The sequence below is a fragment of the Antechinus flavipes genome, chromosome 6 (genome assembly GCF_016432865.1).
Source record: "Antechinus flavipes isolate AdamAnt ecotype Samford, QLD, Australia chromosome 6, AdamAnt_v2, whole genome shotgun sequence".
NCBI lineage: Eukaryota > Metazoa > Chordata > Mammalia > Dasyuromorphia > Dasyuridae > Antechinus > Antechinus flavipes.
In genome coordinates, this window is record NC_067403.1 from 246,889,676 (window position 1) to 246,901,013 (window position 11,338).

General features: G+C 46.6%; 1 protein-coding gene across 1 annotated transcript; it reads left to right on the forward strand.

Moving 5' to 3' along the window:
* The first annotated feature begins 572 nt into the window (after positions 1–572).
* Positions 573–10,717, forward strand: LRRC55 (leucine rich repeat containing 55). The gene is made up of 3 exons (XM_051965104.1): positions 573–861; positions 1,780–3,355; positions 6,425–10,717. Exons 2-3 carry the CDS (start codon positions 2,653–2,655, stop codon positions 6,658–6,660), a joined length of 939 nt encoding a protein of 312 aa, XP_051821064.1. The 5' UTR covers positions 573–861; positions 1,780–2,652; the 3' UTR covers positions 6,661–10,717.
* Positions 10,718–11,338: the final 621 nt, after the last annotated feature.

Sequence of the window (11,338 nt, forward strand, 5' to 3'; positions counted from 1 at the left end):
ATTAAGTCAACTCACTAACCTGATAAGAAGTGCTAGAGAAAAACCTCAGTGAGCATATATTTCTCTTCCTTTTTCTCCATCTTTAATAATGTTCTTTATTTTCTCTTTTCTTTTCCCCATTTCCCTCATTCCTCTTCCACATGTTTTAACTCATTCTGATTTGTATATAAGCCAGTTCACATTGGGCTTGCCAGCCCTAGCTCTGTCCATGGTTGTCTGTTTTTATTCCTTTCCTAACGGCTGTTTCTAAACGGCTCCTCATCCCTCTCTTTTTTTCTATCTTCCCCTGTCTGTCCCTGCCTCTCCTTTATTTTACCCTCTCCCTGTTAATAAGATCCTGTGGGTGGCTACAGAGTCTCCCAACTGTGTTTTCTTTCCCCTTCTCTCTCATCTTGGTGGGGTCTGTAGCCAGCTCTGCTGTTGCTCAGAGATGTGGAGGCAGTTGCTAAGAGACAGTGAAACGTCAGTACCTGGCCCTCGAGGAAAAAAAGAGAGAGAGAAAGAGGGAGAGAGGGAGGGGGAGGAGGGAGCGAGGAAGGGGAGGGAGACCTGGCTGAAGCCACACACTCCAGCAGCCTTCGTACCAGCTGAGTTTCAAGAATAGGCTTTTGGGTGCTCTGAACTTTCCTCTGAGCGCCCCTGTCTCTCAGCCCATCTAAGAGAAGAGGGGTTGAAAGGGACAGAAGGATAAAGCCTCAGGAGGTGCTGGCCAGGGAGCCCGGAGACATGGAGGAGGAGAGGGAGGGGGAGGGAAAGAGAAAAGGAGGGAAGGAAGGCAAGCTGTTCTCCTGAAACAACCTGGGATTCCAAGAGGGAAATCCTTGTCTGCCTCCACACTGATCGCAGCGTTCCTGGGCCAGAGTGAGTAATTGCTTTAGGGGATACAGAGTGAGAAGAAGGGTAGGGGTAAGGGGAGGCACCTGGGAGACCCTGGGGCTGGGGGGATTAAGGCTGGAGATGGGGTCATTTTCTTGTATCAGGAATTGAGGTTGGGAGGGAGGCAGGGGGATTGATGCCGGGGTAGAGGGTGAGGAGAGCAGACATGAAGTGTCTCAAGGGGAAGGGGTGAGAAAGGTGGTATAAGGCCACCCATGTACTATGTTATTGCTGTCTGGGGAGGGAGGGTAGCAGGTGCAGGGAGTGGGGGTGGGGAGCATTCATGGAAAAGGATGCTGGGAGTAGGGGTGTGTACTGTGTGTGAAAGATGGTGGGGGAAGGTCCGGCCGGGTGTTCGAGAGGCAACTAGAGGCAAAGATGTCAAAGGAGGTGAGTAACAGGAAGGGCAGGCAGCTTGGGATAGCGGCAAAGGATAGATCAGGAGGGGGGCGAGTGAAAGGGGTTCTGGGAGGCAATACTAAGGTTCTTCTGAGGTGATGAGGACAGCCCAGCCCTAGTGGGTGTGTTATAGAATAGGCAGGTGTGTGTTTGTACTAATGGGGGGGTGGGAGGGAGAGCCATAGAAGTAATGGACCACAGGATTCTCATTGTGATGGGTGGGTTTGGGTCACTAGAGGGGAAGGAGGTTCTCTTGCAACTCAGTCAGTCAGTCAAGAACCATTTGCAGAAGGGGTCCAAGGATGGAAAAGCCCAGAGCTAAGGGGTATGATGTCAGCATCAAGGAGGGACCTTTGAGATGGAGCCATAAAGTGAAGGGCATGGAGAGGGAAGGGAGGAGGAGGAAGAGACCGTGAGAGGAAGGCCATAGGAATATGTCAGGAAGCAAATGTCTTCTTTCCTGAGCCCTCTGCTGAGCATCTGCTCTTCAAATCTTGTTGGCAGATGATGCAGTGGGGACTTCTAACCACTCCCTGCTGAATACAGGAAAAGAACACGGGACTAGGAGCAAGTTCACCATTAAGCACAGAATTGACTTAGAGGGAAAGCTTTGGATTCTCCCTTTGGTGACTTCACCTGTGGTCTTGGATCTTCGGGACTCGTGGTCTATCCCAACCTTCCCAATAACACACAGAAGCCATCTTCTCAGGCGAGTGTTTTTCTGGTCCTGTTCTCCTTAGCACAGGAAACGTTTCCCTTGCAAAGGACCTGCCACCTTCTGGTGGGACCCATGGAGACCCACTTCAACCTGGGCATCCTTCCCAGGAGGCTAATCCCTTGTCTCTCTTTGATTATTAAATATCTCCACAAGATGGGTTCTGCAGCCCTGAGTGCTAGGATTCAAAGGACTGGGTTTGCCCCCTAAGAGATTTCAGGGGCTTGGAGTGAGTGCTGGGACTCACTAGGGGTGGGGAAGGTGCCAAATTGAACCTTCAGCCCTCCTCCTGTTTCTCCAGTCGGACGTTTAACCAAGAATATCTTTTGATCTTTGAGAATTTTCAATGGCCCAGAGTATCCCGGGGCATAGGTTCAAGGACTGCTGCCAGCTGGTCCCACTGGATGTCTCCCTTGGTTTCCACAGTCTTGACCATCTTCCCCAAACCCCCGGAGCCTTGGCGGAGCCTCCCTGTATTCCCACCAGGTGCCACCAAAGGAACCCTGCCGGTGCTTCTCACCTGGGGAGCCCTTTCATGCTTCCCATGCTCCCAGGCTGGCCAGAGCCAATGACAGTCCATGGACAGAAGCCCCACCTCCCCCAGCCCCTGGCCACAATGTAGCTGCCTTTTTGCCCCAGTGACTATTCTCTGAGACAGGGTGATGGGCTCCTCTTGGTCATGCTGCTGCTGGCAGAGGACTGAAATGGGCCCCGTTTGGTCCCAGCTGGTCCGACCCTGCTCTCTGAAGCCAGCCCTGCTGCTGGCCTCCCTCCTTTTTACGGCAGGGCTGGCCCTGGCCGACGCTGTGGCCAGCTGCCCGGTCCTGTGTACCTGCCGCAGCCAAGTGGTCGACTGCAGCAGCCAGCGCCTTTTCTCTGTGCCTCCTGACCTCCCACTGGACACTCGAAACCTCAGCCTAGCCCACAATCGCATCGCCACTGTTCCACCGGGCTATCTCACCTGCTATGGGGAGCTCCGGGTGCTGGACCTGCGGAACAACTCCCTGGTAGAGCTGCCCCCTGGGCTCTTCCTCCACGCCAAGAGACTGGCCCACTTGGACCTGAGTTACAACAACCTCAGCCACATCCCTGCTGACATGTTCCTCGAGGCTCAAGGGTTGGTCCGAATCGACCTGAGCCATAATCCCTGGCTGAGAAAAGTCCACCCGCAGGCCTTCCAGGGTCTCTCCCAGCTCCGAGAACTTGACCTCAGCTATGGGGGACTGGCTTTCCTCAGCCTCGAGGCCCTCGAGGGTCTGCCTGGACTAGTGACCCTCCAGATTGGCGGGAACCCCTGGGTATGTGGCTGTACCATGGAGCCCCTCCTGAAGTGGCTGAGAAATAAGATTCAGCGCTGTACAGCAGGTAGGAGACGGGCCATTTGGGTTGGGTGTGAGGGGGCCAAGATGCCTCGGAGGGGGAAAACATACTATTATAGGGCTTAACCTACTAGGGCTCTTAGCCCCATTTAACAGGTCCAGGGAGAGAAAGTAGTTTGCCCACAGTCGCAGATGAATAACAGCAGAAATGGTTTTCAAATGCAGAACCTCTGATTTGAAACCCAGTGCTTGAAGAGAGGCTCAGCTGCAAGGGTCTTTGACCTTTCTCCTGTGTCATGCATCTTGATGGGCTGGGGAAGTCTATTAACCCTTCTCAGAATAATATGTTTAAGTGCATATAGAATTACAAAGGAAATCAACTCTATTAAAATAAAGCTATGAAGATGTTTAAAAAAAAAAGTTCACAGATCATTGGCTAAAAATCCATTCACCTGAAGCTAGCAGAATCATAGGTTGAGAGCTGAAAGGGAATTTAGAAGGTATCTGGTCCAATTCCCTCATTTTACCAAGAAGGTAAACTGAGGCTCAGAGAGGAAAGATGATTTCCTCGAGATCAAATGGGTAAGTAGCAGAACCGGGATTTCAGCTGCGCCCTCGACTCCTAAACCATCCTTCTTTCCTTTGCACATCTGTTGAGCAAGGACAATGGAAAGCAACCACAAAAGACTCTCCCCCAAGCTTCTGAGTATTGGATTTAAAATGCTATGAAAGTGTGAAGCCCATTATTGCTATTGGAGCTCTGCCCCAAAAAGAGAAGTTATTATATTCTGGGTAATAGTCATATTAGTTCACATTTCTAGAGTACTTTTTTCACAGCAACCCAGGGAGTTGTGTATTAGCATATCAAAGTATTAGCACCCCCATTTTCCAGCTGAGGAGGATACTGGGATCCCAAAAAGGGAAGTAGCTTGCCAAGAAAACGTTGGAGTTGGGATCAAACCCAGAGGCTACAAATGTAAGACCAATTGCTGTTTTCCAACCCACACTGCCTACTTAAGGCTTTGGGGGCACAACTGGCAGCTAAGCAGTTAGAATGTGGGGGACTTAAGAGTCCATCCTTCCTCTCACACTTCATATCTGCATGACCCAAGCAAGTCATGCAATCTCTTTTGCCTCAGTTTCCTCATCTGTAAAATTGGGAGAATAATGTCACCTACCTCAAAGAATTGTTTTGAGAATTCGCTAAGATAACACACGTAAATCATTTAGTCATTCTTAAAGGCTCTATAAATGCAGGATAGTATTATCAAAAGATCTCAGGAAAGGGCTGAGGGACTTGGATAGAATTTTCTCGGGCTAGGAGGCTAGACTCTGGGAACCCAGAAAATTTAAAAGTGGCACAAAGTTCAAGCTCATTCCCAGTTTCTCCAGAATTTAGGGGGTTGAAAGGATCTGGATAAAACACCAGATTGAAGTACTAGCCAAGCCAGACGTACCACAAAATGGATCCAGCTGTGAATGCAGCTACCAGTCACAACCAAACCTGAGGCACAGCTGAACTAGCAGAGTTCTGTGCAGAAAGGCTCAGCCCGGCAGGATACTGCATTTCTCCAAACCCTGCCCAATGGCCAAATCAGTAGGATACGGCGTATGAGCACAGATATGACTTTCCTGCAACGTGGGCTAGGAAGCCCCCTGGGAAAAGGTAGAGGAGTAGGGAAAATTCAAGGGAAGCTCGGGGAGAGTTGGAGTGTGGGTGTGGGTGGGCCCAGGACCAGAATAGTATGGGGGCCGTGGGTCACGACTACATCTCTTCCACAGAAGTGTGGGAGGGAACTCCTTCAGGGCTGAAAATAGCTGGAGAACCCACATGTGAGGTTCAGGTGCTTGGGCCAAGCATTAGTGGGGCTGCATTAGGGGATACAGAGAGAAGGGATGGATGGAGCCATTTCAAATATCTCACAACTCTAGGAAGTTGTTTCTTTTATATGCTTTTAAATTGATGGAAGAAGCTACAGAAAACAGGGGTTTGGCAATTATTGGAGAGAATAACAAAGTCCCGTTTCTGCTTCTCTTCATTTGTTTTCTGCCTTTCCTGCCCACCAGAGCTTCCAAAGAGAGTGGAGAGGGAACAAGGTTTTATTAAGTGCCCACCATGAGTCAGGAACTATACTAGAAGTTCTATAAATATTATCTCCTAACAAAGAGTCACAGAGCTCAGATAATCCTTAGACATTATCAATCTCTTCCTCGTTGGAAGAGTATGGATTCAGACTTAGAAGGGACCTCTGAGGTCATCTAGTAGAACCTCCTCATTTGACAAAGAAGGAAATTGAGGGTCAGGAAAATTAAATGACTTGCCCAGAGTCACACAGTGAATGGGTAACAAAAATAAAATTTGAACCCAGGTCTTCATGATTTTGCCAAATCCAACCCTTGATCCAATATGATTCATTGCTTAACAATTATACAAATAGAAAGAAGATTAAAGAAGCCATGTGGCTTAGGCAAGAATCAGGAGCAGAGATGAGATCAGAAGTAACCAGTGACATGTCATATAAAATTATTTTTAATCTAAAATTATTGGTGTCAATAATGATGAAAACCTTCAAGGGACAGTGGCCTAATATTGTGGGGCAAATTTTTTGACTTGGGTATCCCCATATAGGGAAAATAAATTGATACGATAGTGTTAGGGGATGGTGTGCATCTCTTGCCTCAGTTTCCTCATCTGTGCAATTTAAGAAAATTAAAGTGGCGCAAAGTCCAAGCTGCTCTCCAGTTTTCCAGAATTTGGAGGTTGAAAAGGTCTGGATAAAACATCAAATTGAAATACTACCCAAGCCAGTATGTATTAATTCACACCACTGTGGATTCAAAAGCAACCACAGAAGGAATAGGGATAACCCTTTCCCACGGGGAGATCAAAAGCAATTCAAAATTTATTCCTTAACAATAGAAAGTGCCGGCCATCCTGACTAAAGATGGCAACACTTTGCCATGAAACATCTAGTTGCCATGTAAGAAGCACAGATCTTGCTGAAGGGGAGCCCCTAGGCTACAGGCTAAGCTGGAAGAGCACTGGGGCACTGTGCCCAGAGATTAGGGGACCTCTCCCTGTGATCAAAAGGCTTCTCTGATTTCTCTGTTGCAGATTCCCAGCTGGCCGAGTGCCGCGGCCCCCCAGAAGTGGAGGGTGCCCCACTGTTCTCCCTCACAGAGGAAAGCTTCAAAGCTTGTCACCTGACCTTGACACTCGATGACTACCTATTCATTGCCTTTGTGGGTTTCGTGGTCTCCATCGCTTCTGTGGCCACCAATTTTCTCCTGGGGATCACCGCTAACTGCTGCCATCGTTGGAACAAGGCAAGCGAAGAGGAAGAGATCTGACTCTGTTTCTCTGGTTTCCCTCCATGTTGCTAAGTGCTGCTGCCCCCAACAGCTAGGCCGGCAAGGAGGAGATCACGGGCCCCATTCCATGCCAGCTCCATGGCTTCCCTCCCTCCAACCACCGTCACTGTTAAAATGAGATTAGTCATCAGGGGCTGATGCCAATTGTCTACCAACCCTGATGCCAATCTGCCAGCTATTGGCTCTGCTGACTCCTGATAGCTGAAAGCTCAGAAACCTTCGATGCTAACCCTTTCCCATGCCATGGGCTCCTTCAAGCCCATTAGGCTGCCTCCTACTTGGCTACTGCCACCAAGAAAGAAAACACTTTCCTGGCTTTTGCCAGTCTATTTCTCCATCCATTGAAAGATTAAAGTAATCGCCCAGAATAATGGCTATTCTCAAAGCCCCATTTCCCGTCCTCCTCACTTCAGGGTAAGGAGCTCTAACCCCTAGAAGAATGCCATCCTGGGACTCTTGCCCATGTAAACTACACAGGGCAAAGAACTCTGTCAGTGAAGGACAGAATTATAACTAAGATGGGGCCATCAGAGTGTGTCCCCAGTGTACCAAATGTAAAAGGTACAGCCAGCATTTATACTTCAGCAGCATAAATACAACTGAACTTAGCAACTAGTTAACAGGAATAATCATTTAAAATATACCATTGATATTTCAACTTATCCTCCCTCCCCAAAACTAAATTGGTCTTCAAAAATTTAACTTAAAGACATATTTTGTAAGCCTTACTCTAAATTTACCCCAGGCCCCAAACTTGCTAGTTAGATTCTGGTAAAGGTGATAGAGGAGATAGATATGGAATGAAAATACCCGAGTGGAGGTGGAGGTGGGGGAGGCAACAGAAAGAGGAATCAAGTAGTCTAGGACATCAAGTTAGCCACTTTACTTTCACTTGTTAAGTGGCACATTTTCCTGAGAAGCCTCCCCCCAGGGTAATACAAGTTTCTCTAAGTGGCTGATCTAACTTTCTATTCATTTTGATTAGAGATTAACATAAACCCCTTTTTGGATTAACCAAGTCCAACAAACAATTACAAAGAGCCTCCCCAGTTTAGAGGAAAGTGGTACTGATGCAAAGATAAGTGAAAGTCCTTCCTGCCTTCAAGGGGTTTACATTCTATTGGAATGAGAACTTCTGTGAACAATTGAGTACCCACAGGCTAATTTGGGGAGAAGGAAAGGGAATGCTAATGATTGAGGTCACCCAAAAAGGTTTGCATGAGAAGAGTTGAGTCTTGAGGAAAACTGAAGGGTTCTTCTAAGGCCAGTAGAGAGCAAATCTGGCAGGGTAGAGATGGGAGAGATGATGTCAGTCTAAGCAAAGGCATTGAGATGGGAAATAGAATAAGGAACTGAAAAAGAACAAGTTGGTGATTTTTGTTTGGATAGTGGGGAGGAGGGGAGTAAGAAGGGGAAAACCTGGAAAAGGACATTGGAGCCAGATTTCCAATGGCTGGAAAGCATTAAATGCCCAGCTGAAGAGTTAGTATTTGATCCTAAAGGGGATCTTTGAGCAAATGAGTGACATGGGCTAATGCAGAGTGAGTTAAATTTATAGATCTAGTTTAAGGAAGGTAGGTCCAGAGGAGCATATCCTGGAGAGTCATTCACCTAGTCAACAAGATGAGTATTTCCTAAGCACTTGGGAAATACAGTATCCTAGGCGTTGCATATTCTTAAATGCTTGCCATGCTGTTCTGCACACAGTAGGCTTTTGACAAATGTTTGCTGCTCTCTTTATTGATTGGAGAGCTAAGTCACAGCCTTTGAGATTAAAACAATGGAAACAGGTGGGCATAGAGAATGGAGCAGGTGGCCCCAAGAATGCTCAGGCATGGGTACCACTAGTTCAATGAGCCAGAGATAATGCTCATCCCAACACTCCCAGGTTCTATGCTCACCAGGACCAGTGAACATTGTCACATTTGTCACTTGGTGGATTACAGGCAGAGAAGAAATCTGTTATAGCACAGGTATTGATGTATTGAATATTCATTCATTCACTCAGTGAGCATTTAATCAAGACTTGCTGTGTGCCAGGCATTGCTCCCCATGCTGAGGATATAGAAACAAATACACAAAAACCCAGTCCCTGTCATCAAAATGTTTTCCTTCTATTGGAAGAAACATCAAACAAAAGTCATCTTCTTAACATGCTCACAAAGTAGATAGGAAGTCATCTCAGGGAGAAGAAAGTATCAAGTGAAGACAAGGGGAAAGCTGTCTGGGAGGAGATAGGGCATGAATCTGTGTGCTTCAGGAAGATCCTTTTGGCAGCTGCCTGGGTGATGGATTTGAAATGGGCAAGACTTAAGACAAGAGACCCATTAGGAAGCTATTGCGATTCTTTTACTGAGAGGCAATGGAGGGCTAAGCTGAGTGGGGAATGGGGACAGAAAAGATGTTGCCACTAAGATTATAACTCCCAATATAACTGTGTACAATAATATCCTGATACAATTTGGCCAACTGAGAAAGCCCCCAATGGGCAAAATGAATCACTCTGCCAGCGACTATCAGCCTTAGGAGAGAGTTCTACCCTATATTTTAACTGGTCCTGTTTCATCAGTAGAGGGAACTCCCAATGAGAAACATCTCTCTACTGATGCAGGAAGGGGATGAAACATTGCAGACTAGGGAGGGATCAAAATGAAGTTAAGTATATGGTAAGGAGTGGGATCGCAAGGGACATAGAGATGGAAGATTCTACATCGTTGCATCCAACCGCCTCTCCTATCGAGATTCAGCAACTTGGCAGAAGTGACTGGATGGAATCACCCCATAAGAAGCTGTGTGTCCAGTCCCATTTCTGTGACCTCCAGCTCCTCCATCTTGCTGGCCTCCAAGCACTTCAAGAGAATTTGAGGGGAATGAGAGAGACAGCGCCAACAAGAAGCCCGTCCTCCCCAGAGATGCTTTACCTAGAGAGCTATCTAACCAAAAGAGGCAGCAGAGAAACTCCCAGAAGTTAGAGAAAAGAACTCAGCAGAGACAATACTCTACTGGAATCCCTTAATCTCAGTTCCCGACATCCAGAGCTGAGGATCACTCTCTGTCTTCCTGCCATCACTGGTGAGGCAACTCTTTTGACTGCTCGGTTCTCTTGTTAGAGCCTGTAATATTCTAGATGAGAGACTCTAGTATTATATGGGACGACCTTTGCAAAACAATACTACTAATGCAAACAGTTAAGACCTCCCCAAATGGGGAATATTCCATAGAAATCTATAACCATCTTCTAGAGACCTTTGTTTGCTGATATATGGCTAATGTATTTCAAGACATGTATGTTTTTGTTTGTTTGGGGGAGTTTTGTTTTATTCTGCTGTTTTGCATAGAACTAGGACCAAACAAGATGCCAAGTGCCACTTGAGGTCAGATACACTTCTCGGCCTGTATTTTTCTGTCTCCATCAGTGGCAAAACTAAGGGTGAACTTTTATGAACAGGATAGATGCCTTTAAAGAGTAGATACTTTTCCAGCTGTGGAAATGTTCTGAAACATGTGCACATGTGCACACACACACACACACACACACACACACACGAACCATAGTGTAGCAGGAAAGGGCATTGGACCCAGAGCCATGGGGAAAGCTGGGTTCTGTTCTTAGTTCTGCTGCTAATTAGCTATATAATCCAGAGTGAATTATTTTCCCCTCTCTGGATCTGTTTTCCCATCTGTAAAATGAATGGAGTAAAGACTAGATTTTTGCTAAGGTCCCTTCCAGCTCTAATATTCTGGGATTCCTAAGAAAATGGTGGAACTCAGTAAGCATGAGGCTTATTCATCCTCTCCAGAGCCCTTTTCCTTTCCAATAAATTGCCTTCCATCACTTTGCTGGGGCTCTCCCAAAACACAAAAATATGTTGAAGAAAAAAATCTCTTAAAGGCAATGTAGCAATCCTGGTCATAACTGTTCCAATTGCCCTGGTGATAAACATCCTTGGTGGTCTTCCCACAAGGCTTCATTTTCATTTTTTTTTTTTTACAGATTGACTCATTTATAATTCTGTGTATGTACGTATCTATGTAAGGTTTAAAATGTATCTGGCTCCACCTTTTGATGGGGCCAAGCTCCCCTGGGGGAGCTGAGCTCAGGTCTCCTGCACTGTTTTCTGGTATGTTCCTTGCTGCTGTTGTGTTTTCTGATATGCCAAAGTGGGCTTGAAGGCCTCAAGTAACTTGCATGAGGTGGAATTGGCCCCTCAGGAAGGAAAGAAAGAAAGGAAGGAAGGGAGGTGGGGGAGAGAAAGAAACAGGGAAGGAGGGAAGGAAGAAAGAAGGAAGGAGGAAGGAAGGAAGGAAGGAAGGAAGGAAGAAAAGAAGGAAGGAAGGGAGGGAGAAAGGAAGGGAGGAGGAAGAGAGAAAAGAAAGAAAGAAAAAAGAAAAAAGAAAGAAGGAAGGAGGGAAGCTGGAATAAAGGAAGGAAGGAAAGAAGGAAGGAAGGGCAAAACGGAGAGAGGGAGGAAAGAAGGAAAGAGGGAGAAAAATCTAACAAGGAAAGAATGAAAAGAAAGAGAAAAGAAAGGAATGCAGGAAGAAAGTAAAAAGAAAGAAGAAAGGAAGAAAAATACAGACAAAGGAAGGAAGGAAGAGAAAAGAAAGGAAGAAAGAGAAAGAAGGGGAGAAAAAAGGAGGAAAGAAACAAAGAGGG